The 25,558-nt window shown below is 45.7% G+C and overlaps 1 protein-coding gene across 6 annotated transcripts in view; it reads left to right on the forward strand.

Moving 5' to 3' along the window:
* The window catches only part of KIF5C (kinesin family member 5C), a 138,089-nt gene that overhangs the window by 106,554 nt on the left and 5,977 nt on the right, over positions 1-25,558 (forward strand). For 5 of the 6 annotated variants that reach the window (XM_025215982.1, XM_025215979.1, XM_025215978.1 and 2 more), the window contains 6 exons: positions 308-409; positions 4,657-4,717; positions 7,374-7,445; positions 8,698-8,802; positions 13,299-13,515; positions 14,680-14,799. In XM_025215982.1, coding sequence (XP_025071767.1) covers positions 308-409; positions 4,657-4,717; positions 7,374-7,445; positions 8,698-8,802; positions 13,299-13,515; positions 14,680-14,792 — 670 coding nt within the window. In that variant the 3' untranslated portion in view covers positions 14,793-14,799. Of the gene's footprint in view, positions 1-307; positions 410-4,656; positions 4,718-7,373; positions 7,446-8,697; positions 8,803-13,298; positions 13,516-14,679; positions 14,800-25,558 lie in introns of those variants that run through there. The other variant, XR_003096326.1, reaches the window with a different exon arrangement.

Raw genomic sequence — 25,558 nt, forward strand, 5'->3', positions numbered from 1 at the left:
ATTTTCATTTCATCTTGGTTAATGGAATCCCTCAAACTGTATTTGGGTGTGAATACACACATGCTTGGAGTCCTTTCAAAAGGGGAATGGTTCAGAAGGGCAGCAACTGGCACATTCATATTGTTATTTGTGAAAGAGCTGAAAGATTCAAATGCAGCAAACCTGCTCCAGCTTTAAACCTGGATAAGAGGGAATCACAGCATCATTGTCTGTGGTGAACTCTGCTTTAGTTATCAAAGTTTTGTTATTTATTTGCCCTAAAATGGTCAGTACCAAGTTGACTGGATTTTTCTCCTTCTCATTTTAGTATGAATCAGAAGCTGCAACTGGAACAAGAGAAACTGAGTGCAGATTATGATAAATTAAAAATTGAGGATCAGGAAAGAGAAATGAAGCTGGAAAAGCTCATGTAAGTTTGTAGTCTCCTCATTTCACCTCCCTCTTAGCTTAGTCCCTTTACATGATGCTGCAGGTACAAAGCTCTTTTTCCTTTTCTAGTAGAGACAGACTTATTGCCCTTACCCTTGTCAGTGTGGAACCACGTAGTTTCTCCACTCAGAGACTGGTATGCTGTGTGTACCAACTGCCAAGGGGGAAAGAATGATCTTCTTGTCTTACAATTGTGGAGACAAGTGTTCAAATCCCTAGCCACACGTTTTCTCTGTGACTTTGGTCAAGTCACTTGGGCCCAGATTCTCAAAGGTATTTACAAGGTATTTGAAACCAGTGGGAATTGGGTGCCTCAATACTGTTACGATCTGGCCTGTAGCATCTTTATACTGTACTTCATTTGTCTATTTGTACCATGGGGATAATAGCAATTTTTTATCTTATGCAGGAGGTTGCAAGGATAAATAAATTAAAGACTGCAAAGAAGTTAGTTTCTATAGGAAAGGGGAGGGTTTCAAAAAAGAACTTAGGTTGGATAATTTCCCTGCAGGTCTGAATGGGAAGAGATACAGGTTCTCAAAACCATTCAGGAATCTGTGACTATTGATAGAGTGACCAACAGCCACTTTGAGAGTGTTTATATGTAGCTTTGGGAGCCCAGTGCTATATAAGTAATCTCTAGACCTGTCAGTCTTACTTCAGTATTTATCAACCCACAGCTGGTTCTTAGGCAGGTTTAGGTTTAGTTTTTTCACTGTGAGTTCTAGTCTGACTGTCTTGCTTAATTTTTCCTTTATACTCTCAAGAAATAGTACTTTTAAAACCTGTTTTCCCAGGAAGCTTCTTCAAGTCTTGGCAGGCTTTGATGCACCTTGATTGAATCGGTTCTATAGGTTGTCCAGGACCAAGTAAACATCATCAAAGCTGGTGGTTCTGGTGTTGTCCTTTAACAGCTCTTAAAAGTAAACTGAGAGATGACCAGGTTTCTACCTTACTTATCCCAGGCAGTGCTTTTAGCAAGAGGCAGAGGCATAACTGGCAGGGACTGTGCCCAGGGCAGCCTCCCGTTCCCTCTCCCTCTCCCTTTATATCAAGGGCGGGCAATTATTTTGGGTGGAGGGCCACTTACCAAGTTTTGGCAAGCTGTTGAGGGCTGCATGGGTAGCCCCACCCCTTGACAGGTGCCCCACCCCCTGGTCACCATCTTGGGACTGGGAGTCCCACCCCTAACCTTTGCCACCAGAAGTCCCTCCCCTTGCCCCTGGAAGTACTTCTTGGGGGGAAGAGGGTTTGCTATCTTAGAATGGGAAACCCCCCCAACATATATACTAAAAATCAAACACCCATAATAATATATTTTAATTTAATTTAAAAAATATTTTTGTCCTGATTTGTGCATGTTTGTGTTATATATGTGGAAGTGATTGCATAATAGCTTAAAAATGCAGTCTTACTCTTGTATAGTATGTGGGATGAGCAAAGGGGGGGTATGGGTGGCTGGGTGTAGGGTTTGTGGGGAGCTGTGGGTAGGTGCATATGCAGGGTTTGTGGGGATGTGTGGATGTCTGTGTATGTGGGTATGGTGTTGGGGGGGTGATTGTATGTGGAGGAGGCTGTGGCTGTGGGGTTTGAGGGAAGAGTTTGAGGGTGTGTGGGGTGTGCATGGGAGCCCCCTGAGCTGGTCAGTACCCACCCCTGCCCCACAACAGCCTGGAGCCAGAGTGCCCTGTGGCACACTTTCCCGCTACCACCAACAGCACACAGCCCCAGTGTGCCCGTGTCCGCTCTGCACCACCCAGCTGTGGTGTCTCCTGCTGCTCCTGAGCATGCAGCAGTTGCAGCAGGCACAAGCGCACATAGTTGTGACCCTGTGTGCTCTGCACCGGCTCTGGCTTTGGCCATTCAGACTCAGCAGTGGCAGCAGCAGCTGGTCAGAAACTGCTGCTCGGCATGGGGAAAAGCATCCCCTCGCTGGGCAGTTTTTGGTGTGGCTGCCCGGAGCCTGCTTGCAGCTCCATCACCGCCACCCATGAGCTGCCCTGTAGCTGCTCCACACTGTGACTGCTGCCATGCTGGGCAGCCCAGAGGCAGCAGTAACGGAGCTGGAGGGCAGCTCAGCACGGTGCAGGCTCTGGGTATCCTCACCAAATACTGCCCGTCGGTGGCGAGGTTGAAGGGCCACTTTCCTCCATACCAAGCAGCAGTTTCTGCCCAGCCACTTCTGCTGCTGCTGCTGCTCAGCCTGGATTGCCAAGCCTGGAGCTGGCCTTGGGACTCAGGCTCGGCAGTGGTAGTATGGGAGAGAAACTGCTGCTTAGTGTGGGGGGGATAGTGGCCCCTCCCACTGCCGGTGCTTCCTGGTACAGCTGTTCAGAGCCCGTGTGGGACTGCCCTGTGAAGCAACTCAGAGGTGGCGGTGACGTGGTGGAGATGCAGGGCAGCCTCACATGGACTCTGGGCAGCTGTGGCAAGAAGCACTGGGAGGGGAGGGGCCACTTCCCGCCACACTGAGCAGCAGCTTGTCCTGTGCTGCTGCTGCTCAGCCCAGATGGGCGAGCATGGGGCGCATGGGGTTGGGGCTGCATGTGCTCATCCCTACCTGTACTGCGGGGCTGGGCTGGGGGGAGTGGGAGTGAGCAGGTATGTGGGAGTGCATAGAAAGCTGGGTGCGAGCACAGGGCCCACACCAGTGTCATCAGGAGCGAGGGATCGTGGCTGGCAGGGGCTCTATGGAGCCAGGCCAGCTTCCCTCTCTCCTTGCCTCTTCCCTGTGCTCCAGCCATCTTGTGCTGGCCCCGGGACACTGGCGCAGGCCCCGCACTCCCGCATGCCCACTCGCTTCCACTCCCTTGCTGCAACTTTCCTCAGTTTCCTGCCTGCTGACCGGCCACTCCTGCAAGACATGGCTCCCAGCTGCAAAGCCACGATGGCAGGACTCAACAGGAGCCGAGCCAGCCTGGCCCCAAGGACTGGAGTGATTGCCTGCAGTCCTCCCCTGCCTCCCCCTGTTCTTATCTCAATTCCCTGCTCTGGTACAGGCAGGCATGAACAGCCCCATGGTCCCAGGCCAGATGCCTCTGCTAGGCAGGGGCTTCTGGTTGCAGGGGGGAGGGGGTGGGACCAGGTGGGCCTTATTGCTGCAGGGTCCTGCTGTGGCTTCCCCTGGGTCCTACTGCCCCTGTCTCCTGTCATCTTTGACAGGCAGCCAGGGACAGATAAATATTAATTTTCTAATTTTTTTAGGGGCCCTGTGGGCCGGATAGAATGGCCTGGTGGGCTAAATGTGGCCTGCAGGCCATACTTTGCCCACCCCTACTTTATACCTTCTTTGCTGGGTTCTGGTTCAAAAGGCTTTGGCAGCAGGCAGCACACAGGAACAGCAGCTGAAGTTTGTTACTGTTGAGGGAAGATGTCATCTCATTATTTTGCTGCAGACATTCATGTCGAGCAGGCAATAAAACTTGTTTTTGATGGCAAAAAATGGAGTGAGATCTCCCCAGAGGAGCAGTGAACTCCAGTTGTTGCTGCTCAACAGAATGATGTTTCTCAGAATGCCCTTTGCTGGCTGACACACTCCTCTGCACCACGGCTGCTTGCTGCTGGGGCTGGAGTTGGAAAGTGCAGGAGGAGGGGCAGCATGTGGTGGGTGGCTAAGGTACCCCTTACTCCATTCTTGCATCCCATCCCCACTTCTCCTTAGTCAGCATCCATGCCTCATGCCTCTATGTTACTGGTAAGAAGCAGCACACCTACCAAAATATTCAGACAGAAAACATCATCCCAATAACTGTATCAACTAACAGTATTAGCAAATCCTTGCACAATACTTCATATAGTTATATCCTGTGTTTTTAATGGCTGTTTTAGAAGTTGCATAAAAGATTTTTATAGCTCCAGTTTTATGACACCTTATGGCAGGTGATAAATCTGGTAAGACATCTTTTTCACATTTACTTATTGCACTGTAAAATCAAACCATCTACCACAAACAAAAATGCTTACTTGCTTATTTGGGCTTTTCTTGCTTTCCTGAAATCATGGAAGAACAAATTTTCAATGACAGGTACAAGAAATGTCTGCAAATATGGCCAAGACATTACTGCTGAAAAAAGCTACAGATGAAGCAGTCAAAGGATTTTTTAGTATGCAAACAGATGTTCCACTCAGTTTGGAAAGCATTGCTTGGTGCTGTTTTGTTTCATATGATTCTTTTATTTTTATTATTTGTGTGTCCTGTTTGGCTTATATAATGATCTATCTTTCTAGAATGCTCAATGATAAAAGGGAGCAAGCGAGAGAAGATCTTAAAGGGCTGGAGGAAACTGTGGTATGTTTTAATTAAATATCTTCAGGTTTTTCTTTTTTGCAGGGGCTTGGGCAATGATGCATTGCTAGAAACTGTGTGTGTGTGTGTGTGTCTACGTTTTCCCCAAAATTTAAATTAAGTAGGATAAAGTAGTATCTCAAAACTATTTTGACCTTCAATTCAGGTGCCAGTAGGGTCCAAACCAACACACTGTTATGTACTTATCAGAGTGGTGGTACAGTTGAAGGGCAGTATTTAGTATTAGGACATGACTATTTTTCAAATACATATTTGATGATATATTTGTTTGATTGCAGAGAATGGTCTGTGTGTTTATATGCTTATTTTCACCCTTGCAACTCTGAGCTTAGTACAACAATTATCTTACTTTGAAATGTCAGTCATGAGCAAGATTTCAGTTGGTAATAATTATTGACTCAAGAAGCAGCATCTTGTAAAGCAGTTTACATGCAACACGTAATGACCATGACTTACCCCATCAAACTGAATAAAGAGGTGTAAATCCCAGCAAAGATCATGTGCCATCAGGGTTAGTGTGTCAGGTGAGCAGAAGATCAGATCTGTGGGCTTCCATCTGCCTGTCTTGCACAGGAAGACAAGCAGGACTGAGCACTGGTTGTAGTCCTGACTTGTTCTTCTCTCCCTCACCCACAAGTGTGTGTCAATTAGCACAGCTGTGAGAGGGAATCAATAGTAGATTGCTTTTGTCCCTAAGCCAAGCAGGGGATGGGAATTGTAACTCTGACTCCTACTGTGGTAGTTTAGCTACATGCTGCCTTGCTGTCAGGAAAGAGTCAATTCTCAATCTAGCAGCAAATTAAGTTCCTCCTTCTGGGAATAGTGTGGTCCATCTGTGCTTTTGTTTTGAATCACTCTATGGGATGCGAGTACAAACATATACTGGGATACATGTATAATGTACAATTTCAAATAATTTTGGCCTCTGTGGATAATCTGCAGTGAGCAGTTCTAGCAGCCCTGTTGCAGTAGCATCTCTTTTGCTCTTAATCGTTTTATACTGTTCCCCAGTGAAAAGTAAAGTTAGGAAGTGGCAGATCGAAAAGGTTATAGTGTTATCACCATGGATTTACTAAGTGGTCAATTTAAATTCCAGTGTATGAGGTGATAACGTGGAAGGGCAAAAGTTTCCTTTATTATTCCTTTGGGACATGTTTTTCTTACTAATTCAGCCTGTACAAACTAGAGTATAGGACAGAATACACTATTTAGCCAAATACCTTTCCTTCCTGCAGCTGGCTTTCTTCCCCCCTCACCCCGCCCCAACCAAAATGGGCAAAGGATTGAGATTTTCTGTGCCATGCCTCACTTCATATGAAGTAGCTTTTTTTGATGATAGGCAAAATGAAGCTGTGTTGAAATCTTGGAAATTTGTCTAAATTGAGCAATTTATAAGTCACCTATCACCTTGATATTTAAATAATTATATATGATGTCACCAGCTTTCGCTTCGGGGGTTGTGTGCTGGGTCCTTGAGCCTGAAGGCTGTAAACTCAAGCCTGGGTTTGGGCCCAGTGGTCCCCCCTGGGCAGGGGTGTGCAAGAAATTTTTCAGTACATAGGTTTGTCCAGCAAAATTTGTGTATAGTGGGTGTGTCTACACCTGTGCTTTACTGTGGAGTCAGTAAAGTATCATCATCTACATGTATGCTGGTATTAGGGCTCAGCAGATTAACTAACTGAGCCCTAAGATTAGCATTGTTAGGGACAGTACACTGTTGGTGGAGGGGCTGGCAGCCCCTCCACCATCCAGTGCAGGCCCCTGGAGCCCTGGCCCCTGGAGCCCAGGGTTGACCTCCTGAGCCTCCTGCCAGCCCAGGGATGCTCTGCTGTAGCTCAAGCTGCGATGGTCCTGGGCGCAGCATCTGCAGGCGCGCCCTGGACTGCAGCTGTCTGAGCATCTACACATACCATTAAGGTGCTGTAATAAACTCCAGTTCAAACTGTGCTGGAGTTTATCATGTTGTCTTAGTGGCACATGTAGATGCACCCAGTAAAATGAAGCTCAGTTATTTGGGTGCTTATTTAACAGTTGGGTACATAAACCCCACCCAGTGTTCAAGGCTTTATCTTTCTACCTGTTGTTTCCTCCCCCTCCCCCTACAGGTTTGATATGGTTTCAGACGCAGCTTTTTTTACTGACCAATAGCCACGGTAATGAACTAATGAGGGCATGAGACTGAGGGGGAGAAAAAGAAAGTGTGTATAAAAATAAGGTTTTGAGTTTTTTGCTGAAGGATGCTGTCATACTTATAGTTGGATAAAGGAGATCTTAATATACTGTGGTGGCTTTATTTTTTGTCTTTTACAGTCAGGTTAATCTCTGATGATGTGAATAATTATGGACAATAATGGTTGGTGGGTACCATTCTACTTTGCATAATTTTCTCGAAGCCACCGGAGACCAACATGCCAGTTATGTCCTGGTATATAAACCTGGTCAGGAGTTCAGCTTTGGTCAGCTCTTCTATAAACTGATACAATTAATTTATTTTCAGGTTTTTTAAGCATTAGGTGACATTTGTGTGCGTTTAGGCACCTCTGTATATAGACCTTGGAATACACCCTACATGTGAAGAGACACTGAGCAGTACAGAGTTTGTCATATTTTTACTGTGCATTTTAAATTCAATTTCTAGGCAAGAGAACTCCAGACCCTGCACAACCTGCGCAAACTCTTTGTTCAAGACCTTACCACTCGGGTCAAAAAAGTAAGTTCAAATCTTACTTGGTTTCAAAACAAAGTGCTTTCTTTGATCAAATAGTTTGTCCTTTTCCCACCACTGAAAATGTCACTGGGCAAGTAAAAATCTCACCAAGCAATAGTATTCAGAGTGCATAATTCCTTAAAAAACTCAACAAACTGTTAACTAAGGCTGCTGACAGATGTGGGGAGGGGGAACCCACTTTGTTTTACCGTAAGAAGCAGCATGTTAGTTCAACCCAGCTCCCCAGCGTTTGTTTAGATAGTGTGCTTGAGCAGGGCTTTTTGCATATTTTATCTAATAACTAATTAAATCAGCTATTAGATAAAAGCACCAAAAAGCCCTGCTCAAGCACCCAATCGAAACAGATGTTGGTCGAGCTGGGTCCAAGCGATGCCTCTTTTGGGCATGTGCTGGCCTCAGAATGGAGGTGCACCAAGTTTAAAGTAAAGTGCTGGGGTTTTTTTGTTTTTTGTGTTTTTTACATCTGGAAGCAGCTTTCTTATCTGAGTTCTTAAATCAGTGTTCTAAAGTTATGGACCGATGTAAAATTGTAGCAGCTTCTAAAGGGGAAAGGGAACAGCACCTGAGGACTGCAGAGCAGTGGTTGAACTGTAACTTACCTGTGCACGAGTTTGTAGCAATACTAGTATAGTAAAACTGCTTCATGTTTTACCCAGTTTGATCCCAAGTCAAACATAGGGTGATTTAGCTCATTTGTATTTTTACAGGATCAGCGGTAACAGGTGCTGTATTGCTACCACTGCTGTGTGGCCCTGAGCTGCTACAGTTGTATCTTTGTCCATGCCCTAAGAGCCCATGCTGCTCCCATGCTAGTTTGTGCAAGTGGGCAGTAAGATCTGAAGTGCTCTCAGTTCTGTTCTTTCCCTGGGGTAGTCTGTTTCTGTTTCAGCTCCTGTTACTTGTTCTTCTGTTTCTTTACCTCATGAAGTGAAATGGACTGATATGTTTTATCAGATCAGTTACTGAATTGAGAGAGTTTGTCTTAGGTCTGATGAACCAGAACTGACTCAAACACACACTGAACACTTGTGCTGATCTAAACCATTCCAGTGTGGATTCTTTTTGAAGAACATAGCTCTCAAACATTCAGTGAACAGGAAAATAAGTTTCTTTTTGACCTAAGCTTGTTGAGAAGTTTTTACCCTTTGAGCTGTGTAAAAGACTCCAGCAAAATGCATATTTCCTCCCGGGGATTAAGCATTTGTCTCTGATTCCTTAATTTGCTCCTGTGCAGAGTGTTGAATTGGACAGCGATGATGGAGGGGGAAGTGCTGCTCAGAAACAGAAAATTTCCTTTCTTGAGAACAACCTGGAGCAGCTTACAAAGGTTCACAAACAGGTGAGACTAATGCCACCAGGAAAATCTCTTTGAGCAGCCTCCCCTTAAATACAGAATTCTTTGTTTCTTCCATTAGTTCTTCCATTAATGAATGCTGACCATCCCTGGGAGTCTAGCTGTGGGCAACTCCTTTTAATCTCCTACTATTTTATACTACTGCAAATGAACTCTCTATTGCTGTGTATTTGTGTAAATCAGGGAGCATAATGGTAGTTATATTTACCCAGGCACATTTTTGAAGGCAAGCTTTCCAGATATTACATTTAGGTCTCATTTAAATTGCTTATTTGGTCTCCTATTTATGCTTGTCCCTGTATACATGATGCTAGACAAAATGTATCTTTTTCCTGGGCAGATACACTACAGTAGCTTTTTGGACGAGACTCTCAATATATTTTAAGGAAAAGCATCATTGATCTTTATGGGAGTTTAGTAAAAACCACTTCTTCAGCCCCTTTTATTAGGGGTGCACATAATTAAGATTTTTTTGGCTGATACTGATGGCCGATTTATTAACAAGCCATATCAGCTAATACTGGTCCAATTGCCAATGTGCAAACCTGGCAGCTTGGAGAGCAACGTCCAGCTGGTATGTCGGTTGGGGGGAAGGGGCAGGAGGAGGGAAGGAGTGTGGGGGGGGGCAGATTGAGGCCCCTCCCCGACGGTGAGGGAGGGAGTGGGGATAAGGCAAGGGCACGGGACGGAGCCACAAGCAGTTTGTCTAGGGGCTTTGGGGAGGGGGTGGCTCCTACCACTGTGTGCACCCTCAGGGGATGCATGGGGATCTGTGTGGGGTGAGGGCAGGCTGCCACTGCAGGCTGGGGCCAGGGATGGCACTGGGCTCTTTCTGGCATGGAAATCACTGTAGCCCCACCCACCCCAGCACTGCCGCTGCCCTCCCTGGATGCAGCCCTGACCCAAGCCCCCTACCAGGAAGAGCCTGGCACCACCCTCAGCCCTAGCCCACAGCGGCAGCCTGCCCTTGCCCCATGCACAGTTCCGGGGAGCCCATGCCTCCTCTGGGGGTGTGCGCAGCGGCAGGAGCCATCCCCCACTCCCTGTGGCCCCTGGATGAACTGCTCATGGCTCCATCCCATGCTCCTCCCCACCCTGCCTGGGCAGTGCATGCCCCTGCCCCAGCCCCACTCCTTCCCTCACCATGGGGCTTGATCTGCCCCCCCACAACACTCCTTTCTTCCCTCTGCCCCTTCCCCTCAACAGAATTACTAGCCAGATGCTGCTCTGGGCTGGGCTGGGCTGCACTCTTAGCTGTGTGGATGTTGTAGTTGTGTGCATGCCTGCAGCATTATCAGTGACGTTATTGGCCACATCAGCCAAAAAAAGCCAGTTGCTGATGATATCAATTTTCCTTTTATCAGTGCCGATATGATATGGACCGATGTATTGGTGTACTTCTACCTTTTATGTGTGCATACACTTACCCTTCAGTGCACATACCCATCAGTTTCCTTCCTGCTCTTCTTTGTGGCTGATTTTGTGTCTATTCTTTTTGGCTCTTCACTGGTTTCCAAATATGGCCTACCTTCCCAAAATTGATTCTTGACCTCTGGCAGCCTTGAAAGAAAGCCAGGAGCTAACATTAGGGGGTTAGGAAGGAGAAGAGGTAAAGTTTTCAGTGTACATAAGGACTTGTTCTTCCAAAGAGTCTTGACATTGACCCTGTCCCTTGCTATAAATCTATCCCTCCTTGTTGATGTAACTTGCTCTAAGCAGCGTGATTGGACCACGCAAAGCTGGTTGATTCCTAGGGTGTTAAATACCTTTGGATTGTCAGTGTTACAAGGGCTAACAATATAAATAATTACTGCTTGATTGTTTAATTTTTTTCGCTGGGAGTTTTCAGCAGCAGCTACAAACCAATGAATTACAAACATATAAATAAATCTTTACTGAATTCTGAAAGAAACAGATAACAGGAAATTGGAAGTGAAGCTCTGTTTGACATGTTTTCAACTAATAATGCTGGCAGAGTTCAAGAGGTTATTGCTGAAGGCAGGTTAATAAGTAAAACAGCATGAAGATGAAGCGTATGAGACAAAAGTAGCACATTTCCTTCCTGTTGTTTCTTGTAAGAATCTGGACAAGCTGTTGTGGATTTTGTTAAAACTTTGAAGTTAATTTTTGGCAGATTTGTTTCCTAAAGATAATATTGCAGGTGGATTCTATAGACAACTCTCATTGAAATTAAGGGGGGCTGACTTTTGCTTTCCTTGTATACCTGAAATGTCCATGGTTTTCAGAGGGTTAACAAAGGAATACCAGGCTTTATAGCCATTATCTTTGATGAGGTTTTTGTTTGGGTAAAAACAATGAGAGAACAAGAGGATAAAGCACTTTAAATCCTGCCTTTCTCTGTGAAGGCTGTGCTTTGAAAAACTCATTCTTTCTGGTTCTCATATTTAGCACTTTGTGATTATATGTTCCAGGCTCTTGCATTCGGTTTGCAGAATGGAAAATGGTGCTTCTAATTTGATTTGTGCCAGTTGCTGTAACATTATCCACATAGTTTTCTCAAATTTGTATCTCTCAGCCTTGCTGTGCATTTTAGGGCTTGAAAAAACAGTTGTTTCTGAGGCTTGCTATTTTCATTCGTGGAATATTATCAAAAAATAAGCATAAATAGACTGAATGATAAAAATAGTTAAGGTCCAATATGCAACATTCTCAGTTTGCCAATGGTATAATGCGCTCATTTCTAACTGAAATATCATGAACTATTAAACCTTAACATATCCCACTTACATTTTGCTTCTTTTGCTCTTCAGTTCAGATGTTTTAGCTGCTGTTTCTCATCCAGGTACTTAGATGACCTTTATCATTATGCAGTTACTAGGAACCAGTGCTGCTTTAGAAACCTGGGCAAAAATAGCATCGAGATGGAAGGTGTCAACCAGAATAATGTGATTAACTTACTAATAGTTTGAGTCCTAACACATTTAGAAATACTTGATAGACCAATTGCCCAGTACTTTCAGAACCAGCACATTTTTCTAGGCACTTAGCATAGACTGATAAACTGAAATAAACCATTTTGATCCCTAGATGATGATTACATGATTAATTTGTTTTTCTTATTGAATTATCAGTAAATTAATAAGGAAAGAAACCCTGGAAAACTCGCTGCTACTTGAGGTAGAAATCACACTATTTTCTTCAGGTTCAAGTTTTGCGCTGCCTTTTTATGGTGGATGCCTGCTTACTTATGGTGTGAGACTGGGCAGCTCTGGGCTGCCCATGCTCTCCAGCCACCTTGGGCAGGTGCTCTCAAGACTTCAGAGGCTGGATCTTGTGCAACAACAGGCCCCTTGCCAGGCTCATGGGCTTCCTCACTCCCCACGTGGGAGTAGCAAAGGCCTGATCCTGCAGGACAGCAGCCCTGGGTGATGTGCATCTCTGCCCATCTGTCAGACCTGCCATGCTGGGATGTGTCCTGACACCACTGATCCCACCACAAAGACAACATCTTTTTATACCCTTGCTGTTTGTGTGTGTTTCTAAGTAATGAATTGCTCAGATATTTGGAGGTCCCTGAGCTTAAGCTTCTGGTGTAGTTCCAATTAGATCTGTGAGAGTGGTCATCTCAACAGAATATTTTTTAGCTTCAGTATTTGTACTGAAGACCTTGCTGTTTTTGGATGAGTCTTATGTAATTTAATATGATGGAATAGGTAGTTCTCTCTTCAGAGCACCTAAACCATCCTAGTAAATTAATTTGCAAATGAAAAGTAGTGATTTTTCTGCTCTATTCAGCAGTTGTGAGGTATTACTTAAAGTGCTGTGTCCAGTTTTGGGCCCCATACTTCAAGAAAGATGTGGACAGTTAGGAAGGAGCCCAGCAGAGCAACAAAAAAAATTAGAGGCCTGGGAAGTAAGATGTATGAGGAAAGGTGGAAAGAGCTAAGGTTATTTAGCTTGGAGAAGAGCAGACTGGGGGTGGGGGTGGTATTTGGTAACAGTCTTCAAATACCTGAAGAGCAATTAAAGAAAGATAGAGATAAGCTTTTCTCTGTCACTGTAGGGGACAGGACTAGGAGCAGCAGAGGAAATTTTAGTTGGAGATTAAGAGAAACTTTCTGACTGTGAGGGTGATCAAGCATAGGAATAGGCTACCTAGAGGTAGTGGTAGCTATGGACTCTGTCTCTGGAAATTTTCAAGAGCACGTTGGATAGACACTTGGCTGGGATGAGTTAGTTTTGGATGATCCTGCCTTGAGCAGGGGGTTGGACTAGATGACCTTGTGAGGTCCCTTCTAACCATATTTTCCAATGATCCTATAATCCTCACTGAAAATTATCTCTATTACAAAAATGCCTAGGGTAGTTAAAAAGAGATCTCCTATATATGTTTAGAATGATTTCTATAGAAACCTATGGATTTAGGACTTTCCATAAGCAGGCTTCTCTAATAGACCATGTGTTTTGTGCAGAGGGATTCCTTGGAGTTAATATTATTTTTTCTTTATTCGTACCTATAGCTGGTACGTGATAATGCAGATCTTCGTTGTGAGCTTCCTAAGCTGGAAAAACGACTTCGAGCTACGGCAGAAAGAGTTAAGGCCTTGGAGGGTGCACTGAAGGAAGCCAAGGAGAACGCCATGCGAGACCGCAAACGATACCAGCAGGAAGTAGATCGTATAAAGGAGGCTGTAAGAGCCAAAAACATGGCAAGAAGAGCGCACACTGCTCAAATTGGTAAGGACAGGGAGCAGAAGGGTGCTTGTGTTGCTAACTTAATGAATTTTTCTTCTTCTCACACAAAGGTCTGTGATAGCAGACAGTATGGAAAACTATTGACTGTCTGTTTTACAAGCAGTCTTTTATGGAACCATGATATTGTCTCTGAAAGATAAAGCTCCTCTGTTGTTAATAGGAAGCCCAATACATCTCATGTGCTCTAATGACCAACCTTAAGCTACCCTTTCTTTTTCTGTCCCGCTTTGGTCCTTCTGACCTTGGACTCATTCTTCCCTTTCTCGTCATTTCATTGTATGCTTTAGTTTAAGCTACAAAATCAAATGTTGCTGTATACTTCACATGGAGCTGGTGCATCCTGTTCATGTGGCACAATTTTTAATTGTAAAAAGGCTGTGCATGCAGACATGAAGTGTCTAAAGTGTATTGTGTAGCTGACCTGGTGGAGCAATGCTGGTGGAAGGGTCATATTTTTGGATAGTATAAGTTAAATACTCACTTTTGAAAACTTAGGATGTGGGCATCAGGCAATACATACAGTTACTCGCCTCATATTGCCTCTTCTTGAAAGTCACTACCAGTTGCTTCTCATTTAACTCTGGACTGATATAAGGAGTATAGTCATTTGAGGAAACTGGACATAGCCCACATATGTAAGTAAATATATAGCTGGCTAAACTGGGAAGTGTTTACCATATAGTCCTACTCACCTCTGCTGTGAAGAGAAACTCCCCCCTTTGGAGAAGTAAAATGTCTGAGATGGTTCCACATAAGGATGTTCACAGAAACAGGTGCTAGTGGTCACCTGAGCCATATGGAACAGTTGGCAGGATGAGGATGTTATACTCACAGCCAGAATTTGGACTGAACTGTTGGATAGATTTTGAGAAATACCTTAGAAATGCAAAAATCTAGAATGCTTGGTTCAGAGATGATACCTTTTATTAGACCAACTGAAAAGTTTCTCAGTTGCTCTAATAAAAGGTATCATCTCTGAACCAAGAATTCTAGATTTTTGCATTTCTTTTGGTCTCAGACCGACGCAGCTACCAAATACATCCCCGAGAAATACCCTAACAATTCCTTTTTTTAAAAGAATGTAATTATACGATTGAATTTCTGGTTGAACATTGAACTTTGTTTGATTTAATTTTCACCTTTCAGCCAAACCTATCCGCCCTGGCCATTACCCAGCGTCTTCTCCGACAGCTGTTCATGCCATCCGAGGAGGAGGAGGAGGGTTGTCAAACTCCAGCTACTACCATAATGTGAAATAAACAATGCGTGAGTTCAGGGTCATTTTTTCACTTGCTGTTGTCCTGTGACCATCCACTTGTCCTAAATGCACAGCGGACTGGGGTCTAATTAGCTTAAATTTCAAAATGAATATTTATTTTAAGCCTGAAAGTGGATTTTTTGTTTAATGTGTGTTATGAAGTATTTTTAAATGTCTGTGAGGTTTTTTTTTTAAATGAAAGAAAAAATATTCAGAAGGGACACCTTTAGCCTTTAAGGTGTCACCCTGCCCTGCTTTATGCCGGACTTCAGACTAACATAGCTAACTGTCTCTCTAGTCTTCAGAAAGAGCTTGATCTTCTCACCCATGCAAGAGATTCTAGGTTGTCTTTGTCTGCTGTAGCCAAGAAGCTCAAGCATACAGGGTTATTTTTTGTATTCTGTGTTCACCCATATTCAGACTAGAAAAAGGCATTTTTTAATTATAAAGATAATAAAGCAACTTACCTAGGTTTGTGGAGGATACTTCCTCATGAGGGCATTTTTAAATACCATATTTTGTTGTATGCAACACATAACCTCTTCCCAAAACCACCTGCTGGAAATTGGGGTGCACATTTTATGTACATTTCATGCAAGAAATACAGTTAAAGTAAGTTCTACCACTCGCAGGTGAAACTGGAAGTAAAATCTCCAGCCCTCCAGAGAGCAGAACACAGCAGGTTTGGCTCCCTGGCTGCTGCTACTCAGTTATTTAATACAAGGAAGGATTGTTTTTCCTTTGTTTTGCCATTTGAAAACATGGCGTGTATTATATCCTGGGGTGTGTTATATGTGAGAAAATACAGCATGTACTCTTTTTCAAATACAGTTATTGGACTTGAAGTAGGAACTAATTCAGGGAGGCTGTACAGTTCACATAGGCAGCCAGCAACCTTTAACAAGCCACAGATTGGTACAGTCTGTCTCTGGTTCAGCTCATGTCAGCAGTGGAGAACTTGCCTGTGTCCATACTGGGACCAAGCAATTGAGAGCTGCATTCTTGCCACAGCAACTTCCTGACTATAGTGCAGATGCAGCTTTCAGCCAGTGAGGAGCTGTGCCAGGCATCATGCCAGAGGATGTGTGGCAAGGTCTGGGGTCACCCAGTGGCAGGAGAAGCAGCCAAGATCCGAGGGGAGTGTGCAGAGTCTGTGTGTGGAGAAGCCAGTAGCCAAAGATCAGTCTGGGAAATCGAGTCAGAGATCCAGAGGGTTGGGTAGAGCATGAGATCAGGAAGCTGGCCAGGTCAGGTATCCAGGAAATCAAACCAGAGTTGGGTCAGGGAGCCAAAGGGTCAGGCCAGACTTGGGGTCCGTGGCCAAACTGGGTTAGGTATCCAGAGAATCCATCAGTCAGGAGAGAGACAAACCAAGAGTGTAGCAACCTAGGTACAAGGTTGAGCCTTGTTGCCCAGATGCTTCCTCTTCTGGGCCAGGGGTTTATATTGGAAGGGATGAAGGGTCAGCTGACCCTGGCTGGCCATGCTGGTGGCAGGGAGTGGGTGTGGGACTAAGCCCAGCTGGAGGATTCTGCCACCTGAGAGGTGCTGAGGAGGAGCAGACTGGGATGAGCAGCTGCACCAGGCAGGCCGAGGTCCCAGGTTCCAGGCCATGGCCTGATATTGGAGCCAGGCAGCTGGAAACCACATCCCTGCTGCTGCTGTTTCTCCCCACCCCGTTCTCCAGATGGAAGTGGTACGAAGCAATATGAGGGGGCCAGCCAAGGCTGCACAGGGCGGGATACTGACATGTGGGGTTTGATTCAGCCCATGGACCCAACCCCATATCACTCATCTAGTTCATGGGGCCAAAAGGTTGAGCACCATCCATCTACATCATGCAGGCGCTCCAGTGAGATGATCAAAATTGTCCCTTCTGGCTGCACTGTTTATGAAATGCAGTCTTTTAACCGGCTCTCTCACTCTCAATGTTCCCGTCTCAGTTTTCTATGCTTTGTCTAATCATTTACCTCTTGCACAGCTGTTACCAGATTTGCCCATCACTTTGGGGTGTGCTCATTTATTATGGTACATTTCTGGGGTCTGTAATTCTATCAGTGTGCTGCTTGTGTTACTTGTGTTTCTATATGGAGGCATCTCTCTCCCTTCTGCAAGTCCTCCCCCTCAACGGAGCTATCTTGCAGGACTCGGTTTCAATGGGGCTGGGTTCCTCCAACCACTGAATCAGTCAGCAGACATACAGACACAGATTAACAGGGCATACCTGAGCCAACCCGGGTTATTCAGCATTGGTAGGCTAACACCCTCATACCTTGAACTCAGTTCATCAGGGCAACAATAAAATGCAGTCAGACACAAGCACACGGGTTAACAGAGTGCATCCGAGTCAGGCCGGGTTATTCAGTATTGACAGGCTGACACCCTCATGTGCTTTGAACTCAGTTTATCCCTTATTTCAGCAAGACAATAATAAATGCAGTTAGACACACATACACTCACATGCTAACAGAGTACGTCTGAGCAGACTGGGTCCGATCAGCACTTTCAACTGATACCCTCATGTGCCTCAAAACTCAGCATGTCCCAGTCTCTTGTCACAATGGTCCTAGTAGTAACTCCCTTGATGAGCAGACCCCACCATAGTTTTGGGCATTATAGGGATCTTTGGCTTAGGTAAAAGAAGCGTTGCTGCAGAGCAAATGGGGAGGTCAAGGGAAAGGAAGAGTAAGTGAGGTTCAGAGAGAGAGTATAGCAACCAGCTTGACCATAAAACTTATTTGTTGCCAGGTATATAAACTTATGATGATACCAATAGTAATAGCCATACAAGAGAGACAGATAAAACAGTTACAGTATTACATAGTTTCAGTTAGGTATTTGGGGAAGTCTATGCTCAAGTTCGATCAGCAAAAGTCCGGTTTAGAAAGCTGTACCTGGAGTAAGAGAACAAACGTCAGGCTTAGAAAGCCGTGTCTGGTGTAAGAAAGCAAATGTCAGGTTCCTGGAGTCAGAGAGAGAGAGAAAGAGTTGGGGTCTCACCATTCAGCAAAGCTTGAGCCAGTTGAGGTTCCCAGGTGTTCCTACTGCATCTTCATTGTCTTTTGTAAGTCTTTCCTCTAATCAGTTCTTGCTCAGGCAGAGGTGGGGAGGGGGTGAGTCCCTTGTGAGTCAGACAGGCTGCGTACTGTGCCAGGGTTCCCCAGAAGCACAGAGCTGAGAGGTAACACAGCTTTGATTTAAGTTTAGGGCTTTTCCTCATCTAGGAATCTCTTTCTACATGGTTAGATTGTGGTTACCCAGTTATTGTTTGCTCTTAATACATTTTTATTGATTCTTTTTTTTTCATTATCTTGTCAAATGCATTTGGGAAGGGGCTAGTTACAAAGGGCATTTGTACATATACATGTGCTCTGGTGCATGCTTTGTATAAATGGCGAAATGTGCGTCAGTGCTGAGAAGATGGTGGCGGCACGCTTTTGAATTAAAACGCATCAAAGGTGTTTTAGTTCAAAAGCGTGTCATCGCCATTTTCTGCTTGCTGATGCATATTTTGCCGTTTATACAAATGCATGTTATGCAGCGCCAGGCATGTCTGTTCACATGCTCTGCGGACTCGATTAATTGAGTCTGCTGTGACGCGCTGGATTTTTGGTGCATCAGAGCAGACAAAGGTACGTGTATAAATGCCCAAAATGTTTACCTAGCAATTAGGAATGTCTTCTATTTTTGTCCACCAGAGGGCAATCAAGCAGCGTGCCTGAAAATGTTTTTTTAAAAAAACAATTGTTCATAACCAGAGGCAGGTATGGCAGCTTGGTGGGAGGTTTTTCCCAGGTCTCTTTTGTATGCAACTGTTTCACGCATAAGCTTCTGAGAGAGGCTAGACATGGCTGGCAATCTGAATCCTCCCCCTTTCTCCGCAGACTCATAACTGTGATGGGAAGGGCGTGTTGGGGCCAGCACTGTTGTGGGAATGGCATGCTAGTTCTACATAGCTAACTCCAGTGTTGATGCCGATGTTAAAGTCAGTGTTCTTCAAACACTTTATCTGCAGCTTTTTTCTCTGTCTTGACATTTCAAGTGAAGAACTGTAATGTGACATCAATCGTGTGGGCTTCAAGTGAGAAATTTTCTAACTGAAAGGGCTCCTCCTGATTGGGTTGGCAATGTATTCTGAGATGTGAATTGCTTTCTTTGTAACTATTTCCCCAAAGTTCTGCATTCCTCTGATTCTTTTTTTTAATTGAAATATTATTGCAGGCAGTTTGCTGCTCTGTTACGTCACAGCAATTAAAATAAATGCTTACCCACTGTGGGGGGTAGGAAGCCCTGGATGGTTACTTTCTCAATGACAGTCTTGGCTTGTTTTACCTCCCTTCTTTTACTTCTTCTTTATGTCTCTCTTCTTGTTTCTCTTTTGACAGCCTGCTGTTTCCTTTGGGCATCCAGCATTCTTGATGCTATGTGGCTTCTAAGAATGTTTCATGTCATATGTGCATGCAAAGCATCCACCACAGCACATGCTTTCTTTTATTATCCTGTGTGGGTTGTTTTTGCTGCTTGTGTTTGCCTTCAGCCCTGTGGCTACAGGTAGCATATTTCTGCTACAGATGAACTGGGCAAGGCTTTGCTGAGGTTTTTCATGTGTTAGTTCATTCTTAACTGAAGTTTTGCTTGTTCTGGTCTCACCTGCAACCATACCATAATTAGTTCTTTGTCCTAGTGTATTGTCATCTTTATGAAAGAAGAAAGGGAAAAGTATACAGAAAGAGATGTAGAAGATGTTTTAAAACACATAGCGACAACTGGTCTGGGAAAGTAAACTGTGCATAAACTGTGTGCACCTTTAAGAAACCATCCAACCAGTGCATGAAAAGAAAATAATAAATGGCACAATCAGCTATCCTTCAAATTAGGGGCAGGACTTTCTCAAACAATTCAGATGTTCGAATCTGTGCCATTTTCAAAACTGTGTCTAAAGATGGAGTTGATTTTAGACCTAAGTGCCAGTGTAACATGGACTGCAGTTTGCACATAGTGATGCATTTCATTCCACTTAACTGTAAACAATTAAATTTAACTTTGGTTTTCTGTGTGATTCCATTGTACTTCTGATTAGGACTAAATACTTGTTAAGAGGAGATGGGGGCGGGGGAAGCCAATCAAAAAGATGTTGCTTTACTAGAGTATTTTTAAGTGAAGGCACACATTCTTTAGCCCTGAAAGTACAGGCCAGGCTGTCAAAGGTAGCCTCTGAAATTGCAGCTGTACTTCTGCAGTTCCTGTCTATGGCTGCCAAATACGCATTTGAAATGTTGAAATGGGATAATGACCCATCCACCTAACTTATACAGATGTATAATGGCTTTTGCATACTGAGCTAGAGCTGGTAATTGTGAGACTGTTGAGATCTGTCTACTATATATATATGCAGGCTGGCTTTTGGTTTGCAGCACCAGGACAAACATTTCTTGAAGAGACCACTGATCATTGGACACTGAAGATGATAACCATTGATTGCAGTTAGTCTGGTCAGTGGATGGGAATATATTCAAAGAAGAGCATAGTGTTTGTTGGGAATAGTCAGTGCTACTTCTCCTGTTTCTGCTAGGTCCACAGGCGCCTGCCCAAATCTGTGCAGGAAAAGACTTAAAGTTAGATCTGGACAAAGACATGAGGCTGTTCTGTCAAGACTTTGACCATCTTATAGGACTCCCTTTGTCCTATGTATGCATAATAAAAGATGGCTCTTCCTTCAAGGTGATTTGCATATGACAAGACAGTGGATGAAAAGAAAAATATCTTTGGGGAATGTAGACAATAAGGTAACAGAAAAAAGTGGTGAAGGAAGATACAGTCTCAGGAAACCAAGCTGTTGTCACATGTTTTATAAGAATCACTGCAAAATTAAATCTTAGGCCCTATCTGCCTGTAGGAAATCTGCAAAAGTGTAACTGCACTGAAGTTGTTGCATCATTACAGACTTCAGTGGATTGATGTAAAGTGGGGATTGCCATTGCTGTGGCTCACTTCAGAGAGAAGTATCAGTCTAAAGCCCACTTTACGTTAAAGTAGGGTGTCTCCATTTTGAGCTGTCACCTGAGTGCCAGTGTTTAATGGAACCTCAGGTATTCTAAATGTTTTACATCAAGTTACATGGTTACCAAGCTAGTTTTGAACCAATTCACATAATTGCAAACTCAGAGCAGATTAACTAAAGCTGGTCAAAATTTTTGGAATCACGGTCGAGTTCTTAGGACGCCAACAGATGTAAAGGAAAGGTGCAGTGGGATCTGCTGCAGGATCCCAACAATTGTGCTTCCTGCCATGGCGCACATGCATGACAAGAAGCCTAAATGTGGCATCCTGCATCATATCACATTGCACCATATTACTGGTGCAAGAGAGTCCAATCTGGGCCTCCCTTGCACCAGCAAGTAGCAAGCTTGGCTCCCTGTGCCCTCCTGTCTGGGAACCCCAATCAACTGAGATGTGCTTCCGGCCTCTGCAGCACACAGGAGGCTTGAAAAGCTCCCATGTGCTCTAGAGCAGGGGTTTTCAACCTTCTTTGATCAGCGTACTTCTGGCAGCTGGTCGAGGAGTGGGGGAAGGGGGTAGCAGCAGCCAGCTGAAGAGCAGGGGTGAGGGGTGGCCACACGGAGCAGCGGCATGGGGTGGTGGATGGTAGCGGCTGCCACGTTGCAAGCTTCTCTCCCTGTGTCTGCCTGGTCAGCCGGCACCTGTTTGGCCCTCAGAGGGGCGCTGCTGCCCTCACCTTGCCCCGGCCCTGCTCCTGTGAGGCAGCAGCATGAGGTGGCAGCTCTCCGTCTCTGCCCGCCCCTGTGTACCCCTGGGACCTTTCAAAGTACCTCTGGGGGTACGCTACTCCTGGTTGACAACCCCTGCCCTAGAGACTGGGCATTGGCCACATGTTCTTTCAAAGACATGATAGGAACCAAAAGTTATTACATGTATTCTGTGTAATAACTTTGTGGCTTATTTCTCATTCAGTCATACCATTAATTGAACATGTGGCCAGGTCAGTGCTTAAGATGTAATTAACCATAATCAGGTCTTAAGTGTAACATCTGTCAGAGGCCTTAGAATTTTAAAATTTTGAATTTTTGGGGAAAGTACATCATGGAAAGGATTTCAGTAGTTTTTTAATAATTGCTATTGGAGCTGCTGTTAAAAATGTTGAAATGGAGGGGAGTTTCATGGTTGCTAAGATTATAGGACTGGTAGTAATGCTCTTTACCTGCACAGCATTTTTAGTACTCTGGTGTTAGAAGCTCTGAAACTATCTCCCTTCATTGTCAAGGCTTCTGTTAAGAGCCTCCAGGTTGCTACTAGAAGCCTTGAAAATGAGGTGAGGAAGCAGCTGTGAACCTGAAGGGCTATTGTTACTATTGAGACTTCTAATAGGAGCCCTTTGACATCTGTTTCCCTTTCATTGTTTCTGGTTCAGTTAACATTAATACAGCTGCTATGCAATTAATCAAAGTACAATTAAGTTAAAAAAGAAACTGGAGATGAAGAAACCCTGTGCCTAAACCCAAGTTGTTTAGGCACTTAACTGATATACAGCTAGCATGTTTGGTACAATGAGGCAGAAGGCAGGGCAAAGTGGCACCTTGTATACTAATTCAGAGAGGTATAAGCTTTCATAAGCAACAGCTTATAAATGATAGACAAGACAACAAATTTGGACAAGCATTCCGTTACGCAGAATTATACCGTTAACTGGTATGCATGTAAGTGTTATGTGTTAAGTTACAACCCATGATCAGAAACTAGAACAAGATCCAGAAACTTCCTAGCTCCTTTGTACCATGTGGGTGCTACAGTTGAGCCCATCTAGGGCCTTGTTACACATGCATTTTTAGACAGCTCCTGGAGCTCTTAACCCCTGGATTGTCCACACACTAACACCAGAAACTAGTTTTAAGCACACTTTAGGCAGTTTAAAGTTATACCACTGCAGGACAGGTATATCTCTGATTGGCATTACCCATCTTGTGTTCCATTAATGTGTGGCCTCTCCCTACAGATGAGCTGCCCAAGTTGCAGTCTTCCAGAGCCCCAGGATGCAGTGTCCCCTCCCCCACCCTCCTGTTCTACCCTCTGAACTCTACTGCCCAAGGGATGGTGCTAGCACCAAGCCAACTCCCACCCCTGCCCCCAGGGGGTATGACCTTCCCACCCTCAGGGGAGCAACCCCATGCAAACAGCCTGCAAAACACATGGCAGCTAGCCAGATTGCAGTGCATGGACTTTTCCAGGAATGGCATCTAGCGGGGGTGCAGGAGGAAGAAGGTAGGGGGCTGGATCAGGTCCCCATGATCTGGGGTTCCTTCTTGGAGAAGAAGTAGTAGCTGCCCCCAAAATATCTTCTCTCGCCACTGCCACCTCCCAGCCACCCCAGGGAGCATGACCAGCATCTCCCACACCTAAATCCCAAATCCCAGTTTATTAAAACATAAGACCTTCTTTAATTTATTTCCTCTTCATTTTTTTAATTTTTTACCAGTGTCTGATTTCCTTCATTTCACCACCCTTCCTCCACCCCCATTTCCTTCCCACCTCTCATTTCACTATCCATCCCTACCCATTAACTCTCTGCCTCCCAGCTTCATGTTCCTGCCCCCTGCCAACCTATCTCTTATACTCCCCCCTCAACACACACACACCTAGAGCAGGGTTAGAAGCCTATCTGGGCTCACCAGCCCTGTAGTGGCAAGTCGCAGCTGTAGCTCCTAGTTAGGCCCCTGTTTGCCAGCCCTCTAGTGGCAAGTCGCAGCTGTGCAGGTGGGGGACAGACAGAAGGTTTTTAGCCTTAAGCTGTGACTGCTTCAAACTCAAGCTAGCACTAACATGATCAACATTTGAGTAGCTCAAAGTGCAATGTGTAACAAAGCTCTTAGAAAGCTAAATTAAATGTCCATCCGGGATTTCCCAAGTGTGGAGGAATACCAAGCAAATTCCTTTGTGTACACAGCATACTCTCTTGAGCTTGGGCTTGAGATGTGAGCATGGGGGGGCAGGCGGGAAGAAGGATGTGAGTGGGTATACCAGTTAGGGTTACCATATTTCCAGTTTCAAAAAAAGAGGGCGTGTAATATGATTGTGGGGGGCAGTTATATGCCTGTGCCCTGCTCCTGCCCTGTTGGGGAGGGGATGTAATATGATTGTGAGGGGGCAGTGATATGTCGGTACCCTGCTTCTGCCCCTCACTCCCAAGCCACAGCCCCCCCTGCCCCCCCGACCATGCTGGTGCATCTCACTCCTAACCTGTAGCCCCCTGGCACTGCCTGTGCCCCGCACTCCTGACCCACAGTCCCCTGACCCCCCTGGGGCTTCTCACTGCCAAACCACAGCTGCCCCAGCCCTGCCAGTGCCCCTCACTCCTGACCCGCAGCCCCCCTATTCCCCCCAGCCCTGCAGCATCTCCTTGCTGTCCTGCCCCTGAGAACTAAGGGGGCTGGGCCACAGAGCTCTCTGCTATCCTCCACCCCCTTCCCCTGCTGGAGGGGCTCTGCTGCAGCCCCAGCATCCGGACAGCTTCCCCTAGTGCCAGCTGGCACCACCCCCCCTCACAAACTCATCCCTTCTACACACCCTGCCATACACCCACACACACACAGCCCCCTGGACAGTCCCCAAGCCTGGGCCCTCCAACTCACACCCCTCATAGACTTATCTACATGCAGCTGCTGGGGCTGCTCCGATCACCCTGCCTTGCTGCATGCCAGCCACATGTGTGCATGAAATGCACATGATGCCCCCTGCCTCCAATCGCCCTCCTCCAGCTCCCCCTGGCTCCAAGCAGCTCCTTGCTAGGGCAAGCCCGGAAGTGCTGGGGAAAACTTCGATGCTTAGCAGAGCAAAATCCCAGACATTTGTTGATATTTTAAGAAACTGCCTGGACCAAGATGGGAGGACCCAAAAAGAGGATATGTCCAGGAAAACCCGCATATATGGTAACCCTAGTGTACCTGGAATGATGCTACACTTTAGTTACCTGGTCTACGTTGTGGCTTTTTGAGATTTTAGACATACTTGAGAGCATTCTTGAGGCTGCTCCCATTATACTAGGGGTGCACCAACATTTTTTTTGAATGATACGGATGGCTGATTGTTAACCAGCCATGTTGGCCAATACCTATCTGATAGCCAATACGCAGCCCGGCAGTTTGTAGAGCAGCATCCAGCTGATAAGTCTGTGGGGGAGAGCAGATCGAGACCCCCCATGGTGAGAGAGGGAGTGGGGCAGGGGAGGAGCAGGTGCTGCCTAGCCGAGGTGGGGCATGGGAAAGAGCTGTGGGCAGCTTGTCTGGGGGGCAGTTCCCCATTGCTGCTTATGCCCCCCTGGATTTGTGCACTGGGTGAGGGCAGGCTCAGAGCTGAGGGGCTGGGGTGGTCTCAGGGCTGTGCTCGGGGTGAGCGGTGGTGGGGCAGGTGATGGCAGCACTGGGAGGGAGGACTGTCCTGTGGCAATGGTAAATTTGCTGCCCACCTTCCTTGAGCGCAGCCCTGGCTCAGACCCCTGCTGGGAAGAAGCTAGCACAACCCCTGGCTCTGAGCCCATAGCGGGCAGCCCGCCCTCACCCCACACACACATCTGGGGGGCACATGCTCCCAATGCCTCCCCTAGGGGTGTGAGCAGTGGTAGAGAGCTGCCACCCTCCCCATGTCCCCCTCGCCCCCTGCGCTTGCAGCTCAGTCCTGCATCCTGCCCCTGCCCCAGCCCCACTCCCTCCCTCACCATAGGGGCCTCAATCTGTCTCCCCATGCCCTTTCCCTCCT

The sequence above is a fragment of the Alligator sinensis genome, unplaced genomic scaffold (assembly GCF_000455745.1).
Source record: "Alligator sinensis unplaced genomic scaffold, ASM45574v1 scaffold810_1, whole genome shotgun sequence".
Classification (NCBI taxonomy): Eukaryota; Metazoa; Chordata; order Crocodylia; family Alligatoridae; genus Alligator; species Alligator sinensis.